The sequence below is a fragment of the Ceratotherium simum genome, chromosome 26 (assembly GCF_057802395.1).
Source record: "Ceratotherium simum simum isolate JZ-2026a chromosome 26, ASM5780239v1, whole genome shotgun sequence".
Taxonomy (NCBI): domain Eukaryota; kingdom Metazoa; phylum Chordata; class Mammalia; order Perissodactyla; family Rhinocerotidae; genus Ceratotherium; species Ceratotherium simum.
Genome location: NC_141925.1, coordinates 16,951,274 through 16,978,654, shown reverse-complemented (window position 1 = coordinate 16,978,654; position 27,381 = coordinate 16,951,274). Strand labels below are relative to the sequence as shown.

The 27,381-nt window shown below is 42.6% G+C and overlaps 1 protein-coding gene across 1 annotated transcript in view; it reads left to right on the top strand.

Moving 5' to 3' along the window:
- The window catches only part of LOC101401552 (acyl-CoA synthetase medium chain family member 5), a 37,493-nt gene extending 18,010 nt beyond the window's left edge, over positions 1-19,483 (top strand). Inside the window, 8 exon segments of the mRNA XM_087417068.1 lie at positions 2,223-2,346; positions 3,048-3,128; positions 3,273-3,374; positions 15,877-16,004; positions 16,090-16,189; positions 18,042-18,161; positions 18,566-18,643; positions 18,645-19,483. Of these exon segments, the coding sequence (XP_087273194.1) occupies positions 2,223-2,346; positions 3,048-3,128; positions 3,273-3,374; positions 15,877-16,004; positions 16,090-16,189; positions 18,042-18,161; positions 18,566-18,643; positions 18,645-18,683 (772 nt within the window). The 3' untranslated portion in view covers positions 18,684-19,483.
- The last annotated feature ends 7,898 nt before the right edge of the window (positions 19,484-27,381 follow it).

Sequence of the window (27,381 nt, the reverse complement as noted above, 5' to 3'; positions counted from 1 at the left end):
CATGCTCTTGGATTGGAAGAATTAACATAGTTAAGATGTCCATACTTCCTAAAGCCATCTATAGATTCAATGCAATCCCTATCAAAGTTCCAACAACATTTTTCACAGAAATAGAACAAAGAATCCTAAAATTTATTTGGAACAACAAAAGACCCGAATAGCTAAAGGAATCCTGAGAAAAAGAACAAAGCTGGAGGTATCACACTCCCTGATTTCAAAATATACTACAAAGCTATAGTAACCAAAACAGCATGGTACTGGCACAAAAACAGACACACAGATCAATGGAATAGAATCAAAGCCCAGAAATAAACCCACATCTATGGACAGCTAATCTTGACAAAGGAGCCAAGAACATACAATGGGGAAAAGAAAGTCTCTTCAACAAATGGTGTTGGGAAAACTGGATAGCCATATGCAAAAAAATGAAAGTAGACCCTTACCTTACACCATACACAAAAATTAACTCCAAATGGATAAAAGACTTGAATGTAAGACCTGAAACTGTGAAACTTAGAAGAAAACATAGGCAAGTACGCTCTCCACATCAGTCTTAGCAACATCTTTTCAAACACCACATCTGACCAGGCAAGAGAAACAATAGAAAAAATAAACAAATGGGACTACATCAAATTAAAATCTTCTGCACAGCAAAGGAAACCATCAACAAAACGAAAAGACAACCTAACAATTGGGAGAAGATATTTGCAAACCATACATCTGATAAGGGCTTAATCTCCAAAATATATAAAGAACTCATGCATCTCAACAACAAAAAAACTACCAACCCAATTAAAAATGGGCAAAGACCTGAACAGACATTTCTCCAAAGAAGATATACAGATGGCCAACAGACACATGAAAAGATGTTCAAAATCACTAACTATCAGGAAATGCAAATCAAAACTACAATGAGATATCACCTCACGCCCGTCAGAATGTCTATAATTAACAAGACAGGAAACAACATGTGTTGGAGAGGTTGTGGAGAGAAGGAACTCTCATACACTGCTGGTGGGAGTGCAAACTGGTGCAGCCACTATGGAAAACAGTATGGAGATTCCTCAAAAATCAACGATAGAACTACCATATGATCCAGCTATTCCACTGTTGGGTATTTATCCAAAGAACTTGAAAACACCAATTTGCAAAGGTACATGCACCCCTGTGTTCATTGCAGCCTTATTCACGATAGCCAAGACTTGAAGCAACCTAAGTGCCCATCAAGGGACGAATGGATAAAGAAGCTGTGGTATATATACACAATGGAATACTACTCAGCCATAAGAAACTTATTAAATCCAGCCATTTGTGACAACATGGATGGACATTGAAAGTATAATGCAAAAGTGAAATAAGTCAGAGGGAGAAGGTCAAATACCGTATGATTTCCTTCATTAAGTAGTAGATAATAACAACAATAAACAAACACATAGGGACAGAGATTGGATTGGTGGTTACCAGAGGGTAAGGGGGGAGGGAAGAGGGTGAAAGGGATAATTCGGTAGATGTGTGTGGTGATGGGTTGTAATTAGTATTTTGGTGGTGAACATGATGTAGTCCATGCAGAAATAGAAGTACAATGATGTACACCTGAAATTTTTACAATGTTATAAACCAATGTTACTGCAATAAACAAACAAAAAAAAAAAAAGATACTCAGTAATACTAAGTAACAGTCAAACAAATTTGATCCAAAGGGAAAAATGGTAGAAAACGTATTTGCAATCACTGATTTTTCACACTTTGGATAATTTGTTGAATGGAGGGGTAGTTTTGCAACATATGTAATATCTGTGAAAACTTTTGGCCCCTATATCAGAATTTTTTTGGTTCTTAGAGGGCTACTTTCTATCTTTTAAATTTTTAATTGATTTATCTTTTTCAACCAGGTGGTTGTCCCAAGAAATCTATTATCAATCCATTTGTTTCCAACTAAATGATTTGGGCCAATTCGCCTAGAATTCACCATGTTATGTCAAAACCTGATATATGAGGTTCTGATTTTATTCCAAATTCAGATAGAATGGATTTTTTGAAAATTATCTGTCCATGAGGAACATGCCTGTAAAGCCAGAGAATGGGGCTCTTGGAGCAAATTATACAGCCTGGAAGATTACTCTCTAGTGCCTTTAGGTGTCTGGACCTGGGCAGCAGTGCTGCAGGGCGGGATGGGGATGGGGATGCTGACATAGGCGACCCTGTTTTTCTGGCTGAGAAAGGTACCAGTTTCAGAGCCTGAGGCACTGTTTGAGTGGAGGAGAGGCCCTGAATCCTGACGTGAGGGAGAAGTGGAAGAGCCAGACGGGCCTGGAGCTGCATGAAGGCTACGGCCAGTCTGAGACAGTGAGTACCACAGGGCCGGGCTCCCTGCCCCAGGTCACCTCCATCTGAGCCCTCAGCCGGTCAGCGGCAGAGCCTCCTGCCTTTCTGGCTTCATATCTGTGACACCTGTCGGAACTGCCTTGCCCACAGGGAGAAACTGGTAACAAAACTCCATCAGCTTTTCTTCTCCTATGGTTTAAAGGCAATTGAAAGTAATTTCACAATGAAACCGTGGCCAGCAAACCAACTCTCATGGCTGAGGATGGTGTTTGCCTGCACCAGGATAGCTGTGTCTGTCTGTGGCCAGAGCCCACGATCTTAAACAGTATTCTCCACAGCCATCTGGGCAGACAGATGCCATCTGGGCAGCCGAGTCTTTTGGGAGACATGTTAAGTTCTTTATGTGTGAGTGCCCACTAGAGTGTTCAATAAATGTTTGATGATTATGGAAATAAGAGAAGAAAGAAAAGAAGATGGGGAAGAAGGAAGGGAAGAAGGGAGGAAGGAAGAGGGTAAAAGAAGAAAGAAGAAAGAAACAGAGAAGTAAAGACAGGAAGGAAGGAAGAGTGGGAAGGAGGAAGGAAGGAAGGGGAGTGAGGAAGAGAGGGTAGGAGAAAGAGGGAGGGAGAAAGAGTTGGAAGGCCGAGTGAGAGAAAAGGCATGGACCAGGAAGGAAGCTAAGGGGATAAGTCTCCTCCTTATTGGTACTGGTTTCTCTCCAGGTTCTAATCTGTGCCAATCCAAGAGGCACGAAAATCAAGTCAGGATCCATGGGGAAAGCATCCCCACCTTACGATGTGCAGGTAGGCAGCCTCTCCCAACTGTTGGTGAGGCTTGGTTCAAATAGGGTAGCCAAACCCACGTCCAGGTCAATAGGACCAGGCTCAGCTGACTGGATGTCCTGGATCTGCAAACATCCAGATACTGTCCTGTGATCTCTCTGCCAGATTGTGGATGATGAGGGCAACATCCTGCCTCCAGGAGAAGAGGGGAATATTGCTATCCGCATCAGACCCACCAGGCCCTTCTGTTTCTTCAATTGCTATTTGGTAAGTGGCCTAGAATGGCCATTTTCACAGTGATTGCTGTGTGTCAAGCTTTGTGCTCCACACTTTATAAACATCTATTTGGTGAACCCTTGCAATAACTGTGTGAGGTAGGTTGGTACTATTATTGATAAGGTGCTATTATTGGTAAGGATGGTGGTCTAGTGGTTAAGATTCAGCACTCTCACTGCCATAGCCCAGGTTCATTTCCTGGTCAGAGAACCATATCACCTGTCTGTCAGTTGTCATGCTGTGGTGGCTGCGTGTTGCTGTGATGCTGAAAGCTATGCCACTGGTATTTCAAATACCAGCAGGGTCACCCATGGTGGACAGGTTTCAGTGGAGCTTCCAGACTAAGACAGGCTGGGAAGAAGGACCTGGCTTCAGAAAAAATTGGCCATGAAAACCCTATGAATAGCAGCGGATCATTGTCTGATACAGCGCCAGAAGGTGAGAAGATGGTTCAAAAAGACTGGGCAGGGGGCCGGCCCTGTGGCTTAGCGATTAAGTGCGCATGCTCTGCTACTGGCGGCCCGCATTCGGATCCTGGGTGCGCACCGATGCACCGCTTGTCAGGCCATGCTGAGGCGGGGTCCCACATACAGCAACTAGAAGGATGTCCAACTATGACATACAACTATCTACTGGGGCGTTGGGGAGAAAAAGGGGAAAAAAAGGAGGAGGATTGGCAATAGATGTTAGCTCAGGGCCGGTCTTCCTCAGCAAAAAGAGGAGGATTGACATGGTTGTTAGCTCAGGGCTGATCTTCCTCACAAAAAAAAAAAAAAAAGACTGGGCAGGGTTCCACTCTGCTGTATACAGGGTCCTAGGAGTTGGAATTAACTCCATGGCACTAACACATTGATAAGGAAGCTAGGGAGATGAAGTGACTTATCCAATGTCAGTCAACTATGGGTGTGTCTGAGAGTGGAAACTTATAAGAGAAGGGCAACTCCATCATTTTAATGGTGAGAAAACCAAGGTTCAAAGAAGGGAAGGGACTTACAAAAGGTCAAACTGCAATTTCATGTCAGAGACTTGTTTTCAGGATTCTTTCTGTCTTGAGTCTTTTGTGGATAGGAGTTTGCTGGCAGGGCTGTGTCCTAAGACTCCAGTCCAAGTTTCTGCAATAATCCAGTGATTACCTCTCCCTTACACTCACCTTGGCTGGTGTTTTGATGGGCTTTCTTTTCTCCAAACTCTTCTCTATAAAACTCTACTGACGTGGTTCTCAACCCTGGCTACACATTAGAAACACCTTGGAAGCTTCGAACATTTCTGATACTCAGGCCCCAGCTCAATGAGATCGACCTTTCTGATGGTGTGGATCAACTCTCCAGGTGATTCAAATGTGCAGCCAAGGTTAAGAACCACGGCTTTACAGGAATTCTATCTGGTGCGTATATGAAGCCATCAGTCAGCTACAATATTGGAAGGAGCTGATAAAAATCAGTCCATTTGTTTTTAGAATGTTGTATATGTATTTTAGTGGCTTTTCTGTGAATACAAGAGAGACAGTCTTTCACAGTATTTTATTTAAAGTCACAGAAACTTACCTACAAGACAACAACATAGTAATTGCACCAAGCAGAGATCATGTTAAAATTTTAATGTATTTCCTCCTAATCATTTTTGTAAGCAATAGTAAGTCCTTGACTTTCCTGAAGAATTTGTTCATTCATTCATTATTGAGTGTCTACTTCATGCCACTAAGTATACAGCAGTGGACAGGAAAGACAGGGCACTGGTCCTCATAGAGCTCGGATACAGGACCTCTCTGGGTCTGTGGTCATCCCATTGAGAGAGTAAAGTAATTTGTAAAGTTATTTACTGGACAGGAACCTTCACTTTCTTCAACTTTTTCTTCCCATCACCAACACCAGCAGTTAGTTTTCTTTCTAGGTCATTTTTAACTAAGAAAAAGTATCAAATCTCTTCATGAGACTCACGGGACATTTGAAAATTGATAGACGATGTTAGCCCCGAGTTGCTCTGTGAATGACGGGTGGTCAGCAGGACTGACCAGGTAAGCTCAACCCCCGCATCAGCCCACATGTTTCAAATGCACACTGACCACTTGAAACAGCTGACATTGCAATGCCAACTAAATTAATATGCCCATGTCCATTTTATATCCAGTATAAAGAATATACTTGTCTTCCTAAGGAAGCAAACTGTCAAATATGCAGATGTTCATTACAGTGTTGTTTAAAACAGACAAAAAATGTGGAGCAACTATCTAAATTTCGAACAGCAGGAAATTAGTTATGCAAATGGTATTACAGCCTCGTGTATGAAAGCAACAACAACAAAAAAAAAAGAAGAGAGAAAGAAAAAAGGAAAGGGAAAAGACTAAAAAGAAAAAGAACCAAAATTTCTAACAACAGGAAATTGTTTAAATAAATAATGTTACAGCCACACAGGGGAATATTATGGAACCACTTAATATGATATTGCAAAGGACTTTTATTCTTGTGAGGAGACATCTATGATATATTGTTAACTGAATTAAAATTGAGTTATAAAATATACATATAGGATGTTCCATATGCATACAAGTGTGTATACACATAAAGTCACATATAGGCAATGAAAAAGTCCTATAGATGAGATCAAATTTTTAGCCTTGGTGGTCTGAGTAGCGGGACTGCTCTTTTGTCATCCTTCATCTTTATTTTCTATTTATTCTATATGAGATTTGTAACTGTGTAATACAGAAATAATAAAAATGTTTTTTAACGAAATTTATGTGAGCAAAGAGTTCCCAGTGTATATTTTCATGCATAATTGGCACCGTACCACAAATACAGTTTTGTATTATGCACTGTTTTTTTAATTGAGGTAATATTGGTTTATAACACTGTAATTTCAGGTGTACATTATTATATATGAGTTTCTCTATAGTCTGCATCATGCTCACCACTAATAGCGTAGTTCTTATCTGTCACCATACATATGTAACCCTTTATCCCCTTCACCCACCTCCCCACCCCCTTCCACTCTGGTAACCACTAATCTGTTCTCCTTATCCATGTGTTTGTTTATATTCCACATATGAGTGAAGTCACATGGTGTTTGTCCTTCTCTGTCTGGCTTATTTCACTTAAAATAATACCTCAAGATCATCCATGTTGTTTCAAATGGGACAAGTTTGTCTTTCTTTATGGCTGAGTAGTATTCCAATGTATATATATACCACATCTTCTTTATCCATTCATCAGTTGATGGGCACTTGGGTTGCTTCCACGTCTTGGCTATTGTGAATAATGCTGCAATGAACATAGAGGTGCATAAATCTCTTTGTATTGTTGATTTCATTTTCTTTGGATAAACACCTAGAAGTAGGATAGCTTGATAGTACAGTATTTCTTTTTCTTTTTTTTTGCTGAGGAAGATTCTCCCTGAGCTAATGTCTGTTGCCAATCCTATTTTTGCTTGAGGAAGATTCGCCATGAGCCTACATCTGTGCCAATCTTTCTCTATTTTGTATGTGGATTGCCACCACAGCATGGCCACTGATGAGTGGTGTAGGTCTGCACCTGGGAACCAAACCCAGGCAGCTGAAACAGAGTGAGCCGAACTTAACCACTAAGCCACAGGGCCAGCCCCAATATTTCTATTTTTAATTTTTTGAGAAGTTTCCATACTGTTTTCCATATTGGCTGCACCAGTTTGCATCCCCACCAGCAGTGTACAAGGGTTCCCTTTTCTCCACATCTTCTCCTACATTTGTTATTTTTTGTCTTGTTAATTATAGACATTCTGATGAGTGTAAGATGATGTCTCATTGTAGTTTTGATTTGCATTTCCTTAATAATTATTAAGGATGTTGATGTGATGTTGATGTTGAACATCTTTTTGTGTGCCTGTTGGCTGTCTGTATATCTCCTTTGGAAAAATGTCTGCTCATATCCTCTGCCAATTTTTCGTTGAGGTTGTTTGTTTTTTTGTTGTCGAGTTGTGTAAGTTCTTTATATATTTTGGAAATTAACCTCTTGTCAGATATATGATTTGCAAATATTTTCTCCCAGTTGGTGGGTTATCTTTTCATTTTGTTCCTTTGCCTTGGAGAAGCTTGTTAGTCTGATGTAGTCCCATTTGTTTATTTTTTCTTTTGTTTCCCTTGCCTGAGTAGACATGGTATTCGAAAAGATACTGCTAAGACCTATATTGAAGAACATACTGCTTATGTTTTCTTCTAGAAGTTTGATGGTTTCTGGTCTTACATTCAAGTCTTTAATCCATTTTGAGTTAATTTTTGTATATGGTGTAACGTAATGGTCTACTTTCATTCTTTTGCCTGTGGCTGTCCAGTTTTCCCAACACCATTTATTGAAGAGATTTTCCTTTCTCCGTTATACGTTTCTGGCTCCTTTGTCGAAAATTAGCTATCCATAAACGTGTGGTTTTATTTCTGGGCTTTCAGTTCTGTTCCATTGATCTGTGCATCTGTTTTTGTGCCAGCACCATGCTGTTTTAATTATTATAGCTTTGTAGTGTATTTTGAAGTCAGGGATTGTGATGCTTCCAGCTTTGTTCTTTTTTCTCAGGATTGCTCTGGCTATTCGGGGTCTTTTGTTGTTCCATGTAAATTTTAGGATTCTTTGTTCTGTTTCCGTGAAGAATGTGTTTGAGATTTGATTGGGATTGCATTGATTCTGTAGATTGCTTTAGGTAATATGGACATTTTAATCGTGTTTATTCTTCCAATCCATGAGCATAAAATATTTTTCCATTTCTTTATGTCTTCTTTGATTTCTCTCAATAATATTTTTTTTTTAAAGATTTTATTTATTTTATTTTTTCCCCCCAAAGCCCCAGTAGATAGTTGTATGTCATAGCTGCACATCCTTCTAGTTGCTGTATGTGGGACTCGGCCTCAGGATGGACGGAGAAGTGGTGCCTCGATGCGCACCCGGGATCCGAACCCGGGCCACCAGCATTGCAGCGCGCGCACTTAACCACCAAGCCACAGGGCCGGCCCTCAATAATATTTTATAGTTTTCAGTGTATAGGTCTTTCACTGCCTTGGTTAAATTTATTCCTAGATATTTTATTCTTTTTGTTGCGATTGTAAATGGGATTGTATTCTTGACTTCACTTTCTGCTAGTTCATTATTAGTGTATAGAAATGCAACTGATTTTTGTAAGTTGATTTTGTACCCTGAAATTTTGCTGTAGTTATTGATTATTTCTAATAGTTTTCTGGTGGAATTTTAGGGTTTTCTATATACAGAATCATGTGGTCCACAAACAGTGAGAGTTTTACTTCTTCCTTTCCAATTTGGATACCTGTTATTTCTTTTTCTTACCTAATTGCTCCAGCTCAAACCTCCAGTACTATGTTGAATGGGAATGGTGACAGTGGACACCCTTGTCTTGTTTCTGTTCTCAGAAGGATGGCTTTCAGTTTTTCACCCTTAAGTATAACGTTGGCTGTGGGTTTTTCATATATGGCCTTTATTATGCTGAAGTACTTTCCTTCTTTACCCATTTTATTGATATTTTTTGTCATAAATGAATGTTGGATCTTGTCAAATGTTTTCTCTGCATCTATTGAGATTATCATGTGATTTTTGTTCCTCATTTTGTTAATGTGGTGTATCACATTGATTTATTTGCAGATGTTGAACCATCCCTGTGTCCCTGGTATGAATTCCACTTGATTATGGTGTATGATCCTTTAAATGTATTGCAGTATTCAATTTGCTAATATTTTGTTGAGGATTTTGTATCTATGTTCATCAGCAATATTGGCCTTTAATTTTCCTTCTTTGTGTTGTCCTTGTCTGGTTTTGGTGTGAGGATGATGTTGGCCTCAAAGAATGAGCTAGGAAGTGTTTTATCTTCTTCAGTTTTTTGGAATAGCTTGAGAGGGTTAGGTATTAAATCTTCTTTGAATGTTTGGTAGAATTTTCCTGAGAAGCCATCTGGTCCTGGACTTTTATTTTTTGGGAGGTTTTTGATTACTGTTTCAATCTCTTTACTTGTGATTGGTCTATTCAGATTCTCTGTTTCTTCTTGGTTCAGTTTTGGGAGGTTGTATGAGTCTAAGAATTTATCCATTTCTTCTAGATTATCCAATTTGTTGGCATATAGCTTTTCATAGTATTCTCTTATAATCCTTTGTATTTCTGTGGTATCCATTGTAATTTCTCCTCTTTTATTTTTAATTTCATTCATTTGAGACTTCTCTCTTTTTTGGTTAGTGAGTCTGGCTAAGTGTTTGTCAATTTTGTCTATGTTCTCAAAGAACCAGCTCTTAGTTTCATTGATCCTTTCTATTGTTGTTTTTTTTTTTTTTTAGTCTCTATTTCATTTATTTCTGCTCTAATTTTTATTATTTCTCTCCTTCTGCTGACTTTGGGATTTGTTTGTTCTTCTTTTTCTAGTTCTGTTAGGTGTAGTTTAAGATTATTATTTGAGATTTTTCTTGTTTGTTGTGGTAGGCCTGTATTGCTATAAATTTCCCTCTTAGTACTGCTTTTGCTGCATCCGATAAGAGTTGGTATGTTGTATTTTCATTTTCCTTTTTCTCCAGGTATTTTTTTAAATTTCTCCTTTGATTTCTTCATTGATCTGATGGTTGTTCAGCAGCATCTTGTTTAATCTCCACATATTTGTGACTTTCCCAGGTTTTTTCTTGTAGTTGTTGTCTAGTTTCATAGGATTGTGGTCAGAAAAGATGCTTGATATGATTTCAATCTTTTTAAATTTGTTGAGGCTTGCCTTGTTTCCCAACATATGGCCTATCTTTGAGAATGTTCCATGTGCATTTGAGAAGAATGTATATCCTACTGTTTTTGGATGGAATGTTCTATACGTATCTATTAAGTCCATCTAGTCTAGTGTTTCATTTAAGGCCACTGTTTCTTTGTTGACTTTCTGTCTGAATGATCTATCCATTGATGTAAGTGGGGTGTTGAGGTCTCCTACTATTATTGTGTTGCTGTCACTTTCTCCTGTTAGGTCTGTTAATAGCTGCTTTATATACCTTGGTGTTCCTGTGTTAGGTGCATATATATTCATAAGTGATATGTCCTCTTGGTGGAATGCCCCATTTATCATTATATACTGCCCCTCTTTGTCTCTCATTGTCATTTTTATCTTGAAGTCTGCTTTGTCTGATATAACTACACTTGCTTTCTTTTGGTTGCCGTTTACTTGGAGTATCATCTTCCATCCCTTCATGCTGAGTCTGTATTTGTCATTAGAGCTGAGATGTGTCTCCTGGAGGCAGAATATTATTGGATCTTTTTTTTTAATCCATCTGGCCACTCTGTGTCCTTTGGAGAATTTGAGCTGTTTACATTTAGAGTGATTATTGATATATGAGGGCTTAATAGTGCCATTTTATTTCTTGTTTTCTGGTTGTTCTACATTTCCATTGTTTCTTTTCCCTGGTATTCCTGACCTCCATTTCAGTTTGTTTGTTTTCTGTGATAGTTTTCTCAGTTTTTTCTTTATTTATGATTTGTGGCTATGCTCTGATTTTTTGTTTGGTGGTTACCATGAAGTTTGTATAAAAGATCTTGTAGATGACATAGTCTATTTTCTGATAGCCCCTTATCTTGATTAGCCTAAGCAGGTTCCATCACTTTCCTCTTCCTCTCATGAGTATTGTTGTCACAAATAAGTCTTTTTTGTGTTGTGAGTCTGTGATTAAATTGTTTATAGTTATTTTTGATGCTTTCCTTCCCTTTATCTTTTATGTTATAAGTAAGTGTTTGCTAACCTGTTCTGATAGAGAGCTGCAATTTTCTGATTTGGCTGTCTATTTGTCTCCTTGCTCAAAGCTTTGTCAACCTTCGCCTTTTTCTTTCAGGTGGCAGGCCTTCCTTCTTCATTTCTTGTAAGGCAGGTCTAGTGGCAATGAATTCCCTCAGCTTTTGTTTATCAGGGAAAGCTTTTATTTTTTCAACATATCTGAAGGATAGTTTCACTGGATAGTGTATTCTTGGTTGAAAGTTTTTGTCTTTCAGTATTTTGAATATTATATCATTCCATTCTCTCCTAGCCTGTAAGGTTTCTGGTGACAAATCTGCTGAAAGCCTGATAGTGGTTCCTTAGTAGGTTATTTTCTTCTGCCTGGCTGCCCTTAATATTTTTTCTTTGTCATTGGTTTTTGCCAATTTTAATATTATATGCCTTGGACAAGGTCTTTTTGCATTGATATAATTAGGAGTTCTATTGGCTTCAGGTATTTGTAAGTCCATTTGCTTCCCCAGGTGTGGGAAGTTCTCATCTATTATTTCTTTGAACAAGCTGTCTGCTTCTTTCTCCCTCTCTTCTCCCTCTGGAATACTTATAATCCTTATGTTGCTTTTCCTAATTGAGTCAAATATTTCTTGAAGAATTTCTTCCTTTTTTAAAAATCTTAGTTCTCTCTCCTTCTCCACCTGAAGCACTTCTATATTTCTATCTTTAGTTGTGTTCTTCATATCCAGAATTTCTGCATAGTTTTTAAAGAGTTTCAATCTCTTTGGTCAAGTATTCCTTCTGCTCATTAATTTTGTTCCTGAGCTCATTAAACTGTCATTCTGAGTTTTCTTGTAACTCATTGAGTTTCTTTATGACAACTATTTTGAGTTTTCTGTCATTTAGATTGTAATCTTCTGTAACTTCAGGATTGGTTTCTGGAGACTTGTCATTTTCCTTTGGCTGTGAAGTGTTACTGTAGTTCTTCATGGTGTTTGAAGAATTAATCCTCTGCCAGCACATTTGTGATAGTATCAGGTCACAGATTCCACCTGCCACCACTGGGGGTTGGGGCAGGAGCTGTGTTTTCTGATCCCACCTCATCTGCTGGTAGTTGTGCTGGTAGAGCCACTCTGCATTTGTGAAGATTGGCCATAGCTGCTCAGCAGGTTGTGCTCATGTGGGCAGGGCCTCAGCATTCAGTGAGCAGGTTGCACGCATGCAGGCAGGGCCTCTGTGCTAGCAGGCCCATTGCTCTTGTGCAGGCAATGCTGCTGCACTCGGCAGGGGACTGGCCAAGCTGCTTTGCTAGGTGAGAGGGGCACTTTCTTTCATTCAGGCTGGCACTGTGCTTGCAGGTGGTTCGGCTGAGCTGCTGCACTTGGTGGATGGGACACCTTCGCAGGGGCTGAGTTGCCATTGCTCACTGGGGAGTGTTCCCACCTGCTGGGCTGATTCTGTAGGTGGGTGCTTCTGCAGGCTGGACTAGCACTCCAAAAGCGTTCACGTGTGTGGGATGGGTTGCCCCTGCCTCCACTTACAGTCCTGCTGGTTGCTGTCTGAGGATCCACGACCTGGATAGCTCCTGCCAGGGAAAAGGAGGGGTCCACTCACATAGTTCCAGTGCTTCCTGGGGATCCAGTCCACCCACTCTCAGATGTACAGCATGGATCTCTCTGGCATCCTGTTGTGCTGTGTAGGGAATCCTCTGTTGGTTGATGAATGTCTGTTTAGTTATAACTTAGAGGGGAGAGACAAAGGGAACAACTCACTCTGCCATAATGTTAACGTCAATCTCCTAGGACTCTGTACTATAAATTTTTTCAAATTAAGTTATGTCATCAGTCTTTTTTTTCTTTTTGGTGAGGAAGATTGGCCCTGAGCTAATAACTGTGCCAATCCTCCTCCACTTTGCATATGGAATGCTGCCATAGTATGGCTTGATAAGTGATGTGTAGGTCTACACCCAGGATCTGAACCTGCAAACCCCAGGCTGCCAAAGCAGAGCATGCAAACTCAACCACTACACCACCAGGCTGGCCCCTGTCATGAGTCTTTTTTGTGGCACTAAGTGTTTTGGGAAAATTTCATTTCCTATGGAAGCTTAATGTTTCTCCAATTTTTAGTGAATGTGATAATTATGCTTTGTGTAGTACATTCCCTCCTGTGGCTGTTGGATCTGCCAGGGGTGCTTTGAATCCATTACCCTGTGCCCAGCCTCACAACATGTGCCATTACCCTGAGAAAGTTAATGTCTCCATCCATGGTCTTCTCTAGAATGCTGCTTTTATGTAAAGGCAAAGGATGGCCTGCCCAAAAAGCCCCTTCACAAATTACTCTCACCAAGATGTCTTTTTCCCCCCAAAAGTTCTTTTTTATTTATAATTATAAATGTCATATACATGTATTGTGTGAATAAATCACCATTTATTTATCCATTCTCCCATATATGGTCATTTGGCTTGTTTTCAGTGATTTGCTAGAAAACTGTTCTGCTGTGAGCACGTTTGTCCATGCCTCTGGTACACAGATGCTCAAGTTGCTCTTTGGAATATATCTAGCTGTGGAATTGTTATGTCATGGGATGTGGGGATGTTCAACTTTACAAGAAAGTGTTTAATTTTGCTAAAGTGGTTGTACCAATTTACATTCCCACAAGAATCCTAAGGGCGAGTCACCATGGTCTCTGGACACTTGTGATCCCATTCACTGCAAATAGGAGTGTAACAGCTTAGCCCTTTTGATAAAGTAATTTTGATAAAGTAACTTGATATCCAGGGCTATGAAACTGGTCATACCCTTTAGCTTAGGAATTCCATCTTTGGGAATAACTACAAAGAAAAGAACTGAAAATGCAGGAAAATATTTGGCACACAAAGATGTTCACTGCAGCATTGTTTATAACTGAAAAATGGAGGAAAAACTCAAAATTTAAGAAATGGTTCAGTCATGTGTAGTAGATTGACAGTCTAGTAGGTGTAAAGTGTTAACTCATGGTATTCTTTCCATTTCCTTGGTTACTAGTGAAGTTGAATATCTCTTCATAAGTTCAGTAGCCATTTGTATTTCCTCTTTTTGAAATGCCTGTTCATGCCTTTGCCAAATTTTGTTGAGTTGTTTGTCTTTTCTAATTGATGCATAAGAGTTCTTTAGTATATTCTTGATACTGATCCCTTTTTTGTTGTGTCAGTTGCAAACATCTTTTCCTAGCTTGTAGCTTTTCTTTTCACTTTGTTTAAGGTGTTTTTGTTGAACAGAAGTTTTCATTTTCGCATAGTCAAATCAATAAGTTTTTTCTTCTATGGTTAGTGCTTTAAGTATCTTATTTATTAGGTCATTTTCTATGCTGGGGTAGGAAATATATATTCATTTACATTTTCTTCCAATAGTTTTAAAGTTTTGCTTTTGACATTTAAGTTTGTAACCATTTGTGGTTGGTTTACGTATGGTATGAGGTGGGGATCTATTTTATTTTTTCCACGTGGATAGCCAATTTGTTGAACAACTCTCCTTTCCCCAGTGATCTGTCATGTTGACTTGGTCAGATATAAAAGTTTGATATATCCATAGATATATAAGTTTGGGCACTTTCTTCTACTTAATTGTCACTTGTTTTATCTGTGCTGGTACCAGAGAGACTTGTCCACAAACCGTTCTCATAAGTCTTGACATCTAGTAGAGCACGTCTCTCCTTCTTACTCAACTTCTTGGAGATGTTTTACCTAATCTTGGCCCTCTGCTCTGTTATATACATTTAGAGTCAACTTGTGAAGTTCCATGCAAAATGTTTGTTAGCATTTTAATTGGAGTTGTACTAAGTCTATAGATCAATTTGGGAAAAATTAACATCTTTATGATATTAAGTCTTCCCGTTTTTGCATTTATTTGTATCTTCTCTAATGTTCTGTAGAGTTTTAAGTTTTCTGTGTACATTTCTTACAGATTTTGTGATGGATTTATTTTTCAGTGTTGATAGCTTAGCTTTTTTCTTTTTTCTCAGAATGCATTTTTTAAATTGAGGTATAATTTACATACAATAAAATGCACCAATGTTAAATGTACAGGTCAATGACTTTTGACAAATGTGTACACCTGTGTAGCCACCTCCACGGTCAAGATATAGAACATTTTTATCACCTCTAAAAGTTCTTTGTAGCCCCTTGCAGCCAATCCCCAAGCCACAGGCAATTGTTAAATTATTTGCTGTCACTATAGAATAATTTTGCCTTTTTTTTATAAAGAACTTCATATAAATGGAATCATCAAGTATTACATTGTGTGTGTCTGGTATCTTTTAGTTAGCATAGTGTTTTTGAGATTCATCCATATCATTGCATATATCAGTGATTTATTTCTTTTTCTTGCTGAGTAATAGCTTTTTCTTTAAAACTTTGAGAATCAGAGTTTGATTTTTTTTCTCTTTCCTCTACCCTTGCATTTTGGCTAGCCCCTCACTTTCTACCTTCAGTGATTCCTGAGCACAGAGTATCAGTGTGATTTTTTTATCCTAAAAACCAAGCCTGTGCCCTCCCTCCTGCATTCAACTATGCTTCCCAGGACCCCTCTGAGGATGGTAGTGGGTGGCTGTCCTTAATCATTTCCTGACAGCTTCCTTCCAACTATAAGAGAGAAACCCCACAAATTCACGGCCCCTTGTCCAGTGGGAAATTCTGGCCAGCTTGGGCTTTGGGGACTGCTGGATTTCCTGTTGAGGGGCCCCCAGGCTCCTACATGGGGACACTCGGGCCGTAGCTGGTCTGAATGGCTGTGCCCCGATGTCCCTTCATGGGCTTTCTTCGTCTTTCAGGACAATCCTGAGAAGACGGCCGCATCAGAACGAGGGGACTTTTACATCACGGGGGACCGAGCCCACATGGACAAGGATGGCTACTTTTGGTTCATGGGAAGAAACGATGATGTGATCAATTCTGCAAGGTCAAGCTGTCTGCTCTTTTCTTCTCCCTTCGAAGCTTCATGAGCGAGGGGAGGTCATATGGAAGAGTTTGCTTTCCTCTTCCAGCTACCGGATCGGGCTGGTTGAGGTGGAAAGTGCCCTTGCCGAGCACCCAGCTGTCCTGGAGTCTGCTGTGGTCAGCAGCCCAGACCCCGTCAGAGGAGAGGTAACCAGTCCAGCCAAGAACATTGCCCCCTGATTCTCTGCCTATTAGCACCCAGCAGAATAATCTGGAAGGCCCAGATTCCCCCCTATCTTTCTGCCATCCAGGCACCATAGAGTCTGAAATGCTGCCATCAGACACACATTCCTTTTGGTTGAGCATTGCCCTCGTGTCTTTAGAGCTATAAATACTTTCTAGAGGGACACCAGGGGAAGATACCAACACTTTGGTGACAACTAGAGACAGAACTGGGTCCAAAAAAGGCTGACTGTTGGGTGGGAGATGGTAGTGGTAGGTGCAGGCTTTGTCATCTGTCCTGTCCCATAGAAAGTCCTTTTCCATTTGCAGATGAGGACATAGCAAGTGCCCCAGACATAGTGGCTGGTGGCTCTAACCTGGGGGGAACAGCTAACTCGAGGGATGACAGAATAAGTATCTGCAGTGACCTTGATCTATCAGAAAGATGGGCCAAATTCAATAAGCTAGCCTTTCTCAGGAGAAATGCCAATTCCTTCCCAGGGTCCCAAAGGAACAGATAGAATGGGAGAAATAAGCTCATAGGCAGACCTCTGTGCTTTTCACTGGCTGTAAATCCAATGTAATCCTGAAGTTGTATGTAGTTACTTTATGAAAGTTGGTGCAACATCAAGCTACATTCTCAGAAGCACTGGGGCCAGAGGAGTGATGCTCAGTCTGGGCCCTGGACTGCTCACAGCTGCATCGTCTGGGGTTCTTGTTTAAGATGCAGATTTCTAGACCTCAAGTCAGACTTGCTGAATCCGAGTGACTGGGATGCAGCCCAAGGAATCTTCATTTTGACCAGAAGCCCCCAGCCAACTGATTCTGATGCCCACTAAAATTTGAGGCCACTAATGTAGAATGAGGGAGGTGAGAATCCCATCTGTATGCTGGAGAAATGACACCTGGAAAAGTATGCCTAGTTCTGCATGCTGCAAATTAGCTGGGGCTGTGACAAATTGCTGTGTGCTCACAGAAAATCCATGTAAAGCGTTCAGAACAGAGCCTGGCACGTAGAATGTGCTCAGTAAATGTTTGGTAGTTTTAGCAGTAAGAGAAAGCCCTTCCTAAAAGCCAGATGTGTCTGAACATGAAATGGTGGTGAGATGCTCACCTTTGGAAGTATGCAAGGACAGTGAACCACCGCTTAACAGGATGTGTTGACAGAGTTGTATGCTGGTATGAACAAGCAACCTCCTGGCCTTTGGACTCTTCTGTTCTTACCAGAAACCACGTTTTGTTGTGCCTGAGTTTGGGACTCTTCCTCCTCCTTGGCAGGAGGCAGCCTGCAAGAAAGACGTGGGCAGAGAGCGCCAAGGTGCAGCATGTCCCTCAGGATGCCTGGAATAGAGGCTGTGCAGCAAAATGTTTGCTGATTGCAGACGCTCACACATGCAGTCTCAGAAAGAGCCCCCTCCCCTTGAAAGTGGTCTGCACTCTTCCCCAATCCTGCCTCTCCAAACCTACGCCTAGTTACCTTCCTAGTCAGGAAAACCTGGACGTAATGGCACTTAAGGAGTTTGTGAAGCTTCTCTCTCCCAAGTATTTGCATCCTAAGACAAGCACGTTGGCTCCTAAGGTTGTCACTTCAGGTATGGAGACTAGTTTGGGAAATAGGTAGGAGTCTGAAATCATTCCACAAAAGCCAATGCTCCTGACAGTTGGTCCTGGAAAGGCAAGCAACAGAAAAAGTTGGTGTTGTCCATTTCACTGGCTGAGCCCAAGGAATTGTAGAACTTGCTTCTTTTGCTGGTAAATGTGAGTGCTTATTCACAAGGCTAGGTTAGGGAGAAAAGAGTTGTTACACAAGGCCTGATTGGTTATTTTTCTCTGGCAGGTGGTAAAGGCGTTTATAGTCCTTTCTCCAGCCTACTCCTCTCATGATCCAGAGGAACTAACCCGGGAGCTCCAGGAGCACGTGAAAAGGGTGACTGCTCCGTACAAGTACCCCAGGAAGGTAAACATCGGGGGTTCCAGGACATGATGAGCTGGGGACTCAGGAGGGCACACGCTACCTGGGCTCCCCCTCCGGGCTCGGCGCTGGGGAGATGAAGGCACAAACAGGCCCAGCAGCTGCTGCAGCCTTTTCTCCCTGTCTGTTCACGGGGCCTCCCCAAAGCACATTCTGTTCCTCCTCTAAGAAGTGACTGTAAATCAGATTCAGGGGGTGGTGCTGAAACACTGTGGGAAAGACCACGTGCTCCAGGCTCTGACTGTTTTGATTGTTGCCATTTGGATAAAACCATGACTCATGGAGGCTTTCTGACGAAGTGACCGATGGTAATGACTCTTTTCGAGACAAAAGTCTTTCTGGGAAATGATGATTTCAAAGTGATTTTGTTTTTGTTTTATGGTCACTAGGTGGCCTTTGTTTCAGAACTGCCAAAGACGGTTTCTGGAAAGATCCAAAGGAGTAAATTGAGAAGCCAAGAGTGGAGGAGATGAGAAACAACCCCAGAAAGGCCCCACAGGCCTCTGAAGGTTCTAAGGAGAATTGGCGGGATCACTGGTTAGTCCCCACTTGGAGCATCATTCCTTCAACCCTGTGACATCAAAGGCTCTCGGCTTCCAAATGGACATCTCCAGAATCACTGGATGACCCTGGAAGAGAAGAACATCACTGACCCAGAGCGCATGGCCCCTGCCCAGCCTAGCAGATATTTGGTGGCTCAACTTCCCCCTCTGTCTGGAGGCGTCTTCAGCAGCTGCCCACTGGTCTTACTTCCTAAGAGCTTGCAGCTGGCCCTCCAAGGGACGGGTCACCAGAGCGTCAGAACACTTGTGATCTCATTCACTGCCAATGGGAGTGCAACCACTTGACCCTTTTGATACAGCCATTTGATAATCATATCCAGGGCCATAAAAAAATGGCCACAGCCTTTAGTTCAGAAATTCCATCTTTGGGAATCACTACAAAAGGAAGGATTCAAAAGATGTTTACTGTAGCATTGTTTAAAACCATGAAAAAAGAGGAAAAAATTCTAAGTCCAAATAATAGAGTAATGATCAACTAAATTGCAGTAAGTTAACTCAATAACATATTATGTGGCCATTAAAAATATGCCTTGGGGAAAACTTGAGCTATCTTAGTTTTAAATCAGAATAAAAATAACATATGAATACTGGAGAGTCACAGCTGTCACAGCTTTGAAAGATAAAAGAAAAACTGTAGATGGAAAAACGATGGGGAGGAAATACACTAAAACGTTAATAGTAATTTTCCTGGGTATTGAAAATAATGGGTGACGGTTTTTTCCTTTCCTCTACATTCCTCTATTTTCCAAGTTTTCTCAGTATAACTGAGTATGTATAACTATTTTAATGAAAAAATTATTTTAAAGAAACAATCCCCCCAAATCACACTCTGCCTCATGTCTAGTTCTTCCTCCACACCCTAAGTCATCATCCCCAAATGGTAGTGTAGTGTGTCTTATCAGGAAGGACACGAGGACCTGAAGCCACATCCCAGGCCCAGAAACAGAAAGGATGATTCTGGGCAGCTGAGACCAGCCAGGCGGAGGAGAAGCAGATGGAAACTCAGAGTGAACCCAGTGCTGCTTACCCGACCCCCAGCACCTCCACTCATGCACCAATCGTGATTTATTGAGCGCCTACTCAGTGCTGGACTCTGGGAATATGATGATAAGCAACAGCCAACCCAGTCCCTCCCTGTATCAGCCAGCTTGGGCTGCCAACCAGAGTCCCACAGACTGGGGGGCTTTAACAGCAGGGATTTATTTCCTCAGTTCTGGAGGCTGCAAGTCCAAGATGAAGGTGTTGGCAGGGTTGGTTTCATTCTGAGGCCTCTCTCCTTGGTTTGTAGACGGCTGTCTCCTCCTGTGTCTTCACATGGCCTGTTCTCCGTGCGTGTCTGTGTCCTCATCTCCTCTTATAAGAACACCAGTTGCATTGGGTTAGGGCCCACCCTAACGACCTCATTTAACTTACTCACCTCTTTGCAGGCCCCGTCTCTGAATACAGCCACATTCTGCAGTACTGGGGGTTAGGGCTTCAGCATATGAATTTGGGGGGACACAGTTCAGCTCATGACACTAGCCTTGTGGAGTTTACGGTCTAGTGGGGAGGTTGATATTATTCATCAAAGAATAATGTGAATAATGCCCGACTGTGGTAAATGCTATGAAGGAAACAGTACAGTTAAAACATAGTTGGGGGCTGATCGAGACTGGGGGGACCCAGGGTATCAGGAGAGGCTTCCATAAGGAGGTCCCCCCTGAGCTGGGGTTGAAGGAAAGGTGGCAGTAAACCAAGAGACTGGGGCTGAGCTTTCTGAACAAAGGATACCCACGTGCAAAGGCCCTGAGGTGGGCAAGGCAGGTCAGTGTTTCTAAGAACAGCTCACACTCGGCGCCAGCTATGTCCAGGCACAGCTCTAAATGTTACCTCTCAGCCATCCTGTTGGACAGATACTGATAACATCCTCTTTTTACAGATGGAACAGAGAGGTTAAGCAGTTTGCTGAAGTTCACACAGCTAGTATCTCACAGAGATAGAATTCAAACCCAGGGGGCCCAGCCCAGTGTCCACACATGCTTCGCCTTTCACAACTGATTCACGATGGCCTGGTTTCGGAATTTTGTCTTTCTCCAATGAGTGCTGGGGAGATGACAGAGAAATGACCCCCTTAAGGTTTCCTAGCCCTTAAAAAGAAAAAATCATGTCAAAGTGATTTACTTATTCTTTTTTTTAAAAAATAAATCTGACATGTAACATTGTGTAAGTTTAAGGTGTACAGTGTGTTACTTTGATACATTATATGCTGTAATATGATTGTAGTGATATTTATCACATTACATCATTATGGCACAATATTGTTGTCTATATTCATTATACTGTGCATTAGATCTCTAGGGCTTATTTGCTACTTGTTACAAGTTAGTACCCTTAAACGCCATCACTCTTATCCCCCCACCCCCAGGTAGCTACCATTTTACTCTCTGTTTATTACAGGTTTAACTTTTTTCGATTTCACATATAAGTAATATCATACAGTACTTGTCTTTCTGTTGTTCTTTATGCCATTTTTTTTTTTTGTGGTTGTTGTTAGGAAGACTGGCGCTAAGCTAACATCCATGCCCATCTTCCTCCACTTTAAATGGGACGCCGCCACAGCATGGCTTGACAAGCAGTGCGTTGGTGCACACCAGGGATCCGAACTGGCAACCCCGGGCCCCCGCAGCAGAGTGCAAGCGCTGAACCGCTTGCGCCACCCGGCGCCCCTATGCCATTTGTTTTTATGGCATTCCTGGGCTGGGCAAATTCTCTTCATTTTAAAGGTGAAAATTCAGACAGGGGATTTGCCCAGGCCCAACAGCAGGGGGCGCCAGAGGCCAGGAAAACAGGCAGGTCTGATTCCACATCACTAGTGCTCTTGGGCTGGGGCTTGTCCTCGGGACATGGGGCGCTGCTGGGATTCCTAATGAGCCCCCAGAATGTCAGTTCCCTGAAAGCCGTGGCTTGGGTGGAAATGATGCCTGGGGGAAGCGGCACCTGCCGTCACTGTGCTGTGGTCACACTGCTCCCGTCTCTCAGCCTCAGATGCCTTGTCTGCAGGGCGGATGCTGTCTGGATTCCCCTCCACTCCCCCCTGGGCTGAACCAGTCTGTTCTCCCGCTGCAGTCAGAGCTCTCCACCAGGGGCCTTGGCTCAGACTTCAGTCGGGACAAGCCAAGGATGATAAAGGGTGGGGGAGACCCAATCACCCTCCCCCTAGGGGCCCCGCTGACACACGTGACTCCCAGCCAGCTCTCCCACGGTCACTTCAGCCCAGCTCAGCTCCAAAAGGAAAAGACAAAACTCCCAGCTGCAGCCACACCACAGGGAGCCAGCACCACCACCCAGCACTTCCCAGCTGCACCCCCAGCCCCAGAGGTCATCGGTAGTTAGAGCCGCAAGGACGAGTGCTGCCGCCATCCTTTACTGTCGGTTTATTCTGTGCCAGGCATCGTGCTGAATGCTCTGCTGAAATCCTCTGTTATTCTTGATCTTCACTCGTTCCCATTCTACTCTCACGATTGTAGCTCTATCCACCGACCATCCGTGCTGTAAATCAACTTACTTCTAGAAGAAAATATCTTCACCCTAAGAAATAGAATACTCATTAAACCACGAGTCTGGAGTTCTGTTCATGTTTTCCCAATACACATCAAAACACCCACAAACATGAAAACTGCTCGTCTAAAATCACCTTGCAGCTCTTGGCTGTTGTGACCAATGCTGCAGTGAACATAGGGGTGCACATATCTTTTCAAACTAGTGTTTTCATGTTCTTTGGATAAATACCCAGAAGGGGAATAGCTGGATCGTGTGGTATTTCTATTTTTTAATTTTTTGAGAAATCTCCATATGTTTTCCAAGCAGCTGCACCAGTTTGAAGCAACCTAAGTGCCCATCGATGGATGAGTGGATAAAGAAGATGTGATACATATATACAATGGAATGTATATACTCAGCCATAAAGGAAGACGAAATTATGCCATTTGCAACAACGTGGGTGGATCTTGAGGGTACTATGCTAAGCGAAATAAGTCAGACAGAGAAAGACAAACACCGTCTGATTTCATTTATATGTGGAAGATAAACAAACACATAGATACAGAGAACAGATTGGTGGCTACCAGAGGGGAAGTGGGGCTGGGGGAGGGCGAAAGGGATAGAGGTGCACATGTGTACAGTGATGGATGGAAACTAGACTATTGGTGGTAACACGATGCAGTCTATACAGAAGCTGAAATATAATGACGTACACCTGAAATTTACACAACGTTATAAACCAATGTGACCTCAATAAAAAATTAATTAATTAATTATTAATTAATTAAATAAAATCACCTTGCAAAACCCACTTTGGGGAAAACTGATCTAACTGAATTCCCACTGTAATCTTAAGAAGAAAGTATTATTATCTCCATTGAACAGAGGAGAAGACTGAAGCCCAAGGGGGATTTTGCATAGCAGCCCGTCCCCAGGTCTCCACCCCCTCTCCTGTCTGGAGTTGGGAGAACCTGCCAAGACCCCAGCCCCACTTTCCAGGGTCACACTTCCTCCCTCTCACTCTTGGCCCCATTCCTTTTCTTACTGAACTTCCTTTGCTCTCACTCTGCCTCTTCCTGGCCTGAGGGCTCAACTGTAGGTAAGGCTCAGCTTTCAAGTGTTTCTTCTGTAAAGTTTTCCCAGACTTTTCCGGGATCCCAGGACACCCTCCCTAACCACGTGGTGGCAGAGATAATGGAGACATTGAGTGGGCTGGGCTTGATGGGCTGCGGTCAGAAAAGAGCTTTATATTTTTTCCTCCTACCGCTGATATTCAAAGCCACTATGTCGCTCTCTCTTCCTCTTCCAAAGGACTGTAAATCCCTGGGTAGATCCCTTATCTTTTTATTCTCTCTCAAGCCTCCTTTTCAGGTATTAAGTGTTTAGTCCAATCCACATCAGCACTTAACTCCAGCTGAGAGCTGCCCCTCTTCCACCGGCCAGCCTCGCCCAGCTGTGTGCCGTGTCCTCTCACACTTCTTCAGGCGGCCATCCGCTCCCCTCTTCCAGGGTCCGGCAGGTCAGGGGAAGGTGGGTAGAGGGGTGAGGTGTACTCCTGACCGGTGCTAGCGTGGTCCCTCCTGATGCTGCCCTGATGCGGACGACTACGTCATCAACCTCTCACCGCTCCGCTCTTGGATCCCCATCCAATGATACACCCTCTTCCCTCTATCCTGTGAGGGTCCCTTGCCTGGGCAGGCAGCCGTGTTGGGTGGGGCCCCCTCAAATCAGCTCAGACATGGTGGTCTTCAGCAATGCCCACTGGCCCATTGGCCAAGCATTCCACATTCTGAATGCTGGAATTCTGAAAGTGCAGGCCCCTTCCAAGAGCCTTTCTACTCTCTGGTGACATCCTGGAGCGAGTGGACGGGTTTTTGGAACTCAGAAAGCATCCAGCAGGGGGGAGGTGAGAATTTGGGTGAAATGGAGTCTCCCCTCCTCAATGCAGGAACGTGGGCTCCAGCTGCCTGATGTTTGAATACCGGCTCCTGCGCTGTCTGGCTGTGCGGCACTGAGTACGCTGTTTGACCTCTTTGTGCTTCATTGTCCCATCTATAAAATGGGGAAATAAATGACACCCACCCGTTGGATGGTTTTGAGGTTCTAATGAGTTTGTATTTGTAAAGCACATAGACCAGTGCCTGGCACAGTGTTAGTTACTAGTACAAGTCATTTTCTTGAAGTACTTGCTTATCTTATCTTCCTAAAACATCAGCAGTTCACTTCCTCCAAGTCCACTTGCTGGCTCTGTGGGTAGCATTCTGTCATACACAGGCTGGAGGTGGGTAAAGTTCCAAACTTCGGGGCCACCTTTGAGCACATTGTGTGGAAAACCTCTCTTTAAACTGTGGATATTTGTCATCCTAGTCTCGGCTTTGGGCTTCAGCCAAAGTTCCGAGAGAACAGGGAAAGTCTCATTTAACATCCTCTTTCGTGAGCATCACACTGGGCTGCTATTGTCAGGATTTTTTGCCCATCTTCCCTAGTAGATTGCGGGCTTTTCAGGATCATGAGTCAATCAGAGTCCTCTCTGCCACCCCAGTGCCCATTTTAGGACCTGCTGCCTGGTGGGCATCAGTAAATAGTCATTGAGTGAATGAATGGAAAATAAGATACTTTTCGGAGAAGAATAGGGCACCGAGGAAGCTTCAAGCAAGGATTATGCCTGAAGACTGCCTACCTCATATTTTTCTCTAAATTAATGTGCCTGTTTCTTTTCTTGATCACTGAAAAGTCCCTAAGAGAAGTCCTCACTTGTCCCCAGGCAAGTCACTTCCCCTCTCTGGGCCTCTTTGTTTCCTTCTATATATTGGGGGTTGGGACACTGCAAGAGATCTATTCTTCCCAACCTTCCCAGTGCCGAGGACTCCTTTTTATCATTCTGCCAGTCATGTTTTGAAAGATTTTGTTTTCCAACTGGCGTTTCTTCTAAGCCCACTGAGTTCAGCACAACTTGAGGTGGTGTCAGCTTTTACTGAGTAATAATGCTTGCGTGTTGGCTATAGGATGACCCTTTCCTGTTTCAGAATTTATCGCAGATTTGGGAAATGATCCTTAGCTAGAAAGAGCCTGACATTCTGTTGTGCAATATTGCAATCACAGCAGCATCTTTAAGGAGAGAAGCAATTATGTCCAGCGTATGCCCAGACAGGAGCACTTTCTTCCTCTCTGCTTCTGGATTTCTCTCTGCCCTGGGGTCTACAGCCCATCACGTATGCTTATCTTAATAAAGATGAAGATGAGGACTATAATGGTGGTGGTGGTGATGATGACAAACACCTACCATTTGTTGAGCTTTTCCTTAACTGTTGAACTGTGCTGAGGACTTATTGGACATTATCTCATTTAAGCCCCACAAAAAGCAACAAAGGAGGCATGTCTCATTCATCCCTTCATTTAACAAAAATTATTCTTTCAGTTCTAGGCACTGAGGATACACCAGGGAACAAAAAAGACAGAATGTCTCCCCTCTGGAAATTGCATCCCAGTGGGAAAGAGAGACAACAGACAAATAAAAAAAAATGAGAGTACATTTGATGGTATCAGTGCAAAGGACAATAGCAGAGAAGGTGGATAGGATCTATAAGAGGGAGGTGTGAGATTTTAAATAAAGTGGCCAGGGAAGGATTTGTTGTGAAGATGACATTTGAGCAAAGGCTGAAATAGGTGAGAGTGCGAGCCGTGCAGACATGGGGAGTGGGGAGGACAGTGTCCTAGACAGAGAACAGCAAGTTCAAAGAGCTTGTGGCAGAAATGATTTTCCAGATGGCTCCTATTTTCAGAGGTGGAAACTGAAGCTCTGAGAGGTGGAGTCACTTGCCCAAAGTTGCACAGCTATAAGTGGCAGAGCTGGGATTTAAATACCAGGTCTGCCAACAGCAAAACCTGAATGTGCTAACATCTGTAGCCCAGAGCAAGCCCTCGGTAACTGTAATCTCCAGTCACTGTTACTCAGTCCAGTGGCCAGCTGATCAGACACAGCCTTGAACAGTGACCATTTCAGATCTTTTTCTTTTAAACTCACTTTTCAGAAACACAGTGTTGCCTGTAAGAAAGACGTTGGACTTTGAAGTCAGACCCAAGTTCCACTGCAGCACCCGCCAGCTGTGGGGCCTCCTCCTCGGAGCCTGTTTCCTCATCTATAAGACGGTGTTCCACATGCCTCCCGCATAGAGTTCTGGTTAAGATTACACGTGTGCGTATTTACACAGCAGTGAAAGCATGAAGTAGCCATTATCCTTTAAAAAATTTTTGAAGAAAAACTTGATTTTCCACCTCATAGATTTCCCACTGCACTGTGGTGTTCTGAACTGTGTGCAGAGGTCAAGATTTCCTAAAAAGACGGAAAGAGTAAGCCTGCAATGAGAAGCTCATCAAAGTCCAGCACTGTGCCTTCGCAATGTCCCCGGGGGGCCAGGTGCAAAGTGCGCTGGAAGAGGTATTTTCAGACCATCCTAAATAAAGTAGCATGCACACACACACCACGGACACACACACAAACATAGCCAGAAACACATCTGCATATGCACAGCCACACATAGACACCCATACATGCAAACATACACAGATGTCTATGATCACACAGCCCCACACACGCTCACAACCACACTCACACACAGACACACCTACACTCACACACGTGCCAAACTCATACACAGGCACACACATACACTCACAAACAGAGCTATACATACAAAACAGTCACACACAGTCACATACACATTCACACACATACACACAGCACACACACATCCACACATACAAGTACGCATAACCCCCATATACACATATAAGTATGCTCCCACCCCCACACACTCACACACACAGACCCACATGCACAAACTCACATGCACAGCCACACACACAGGCACTCACACACAGAACCAGACATACACAACAGCTACACACAGTCACATGCACACACTCACACATTCACACACACTTGCACACATACACGTAGGCTGTCACACACACAGCCACACACATCACGCAGTCATACTCATTATCATGTCAACGTGTTTCATTTTCTTCAGAGCCCTTATTCATTCAGTCAAATGTTTGCTGAGTATCTACTGTGTGCTACATACTGTCTAAGTTCTTGAGCTAAATCAATGTACTCTTCC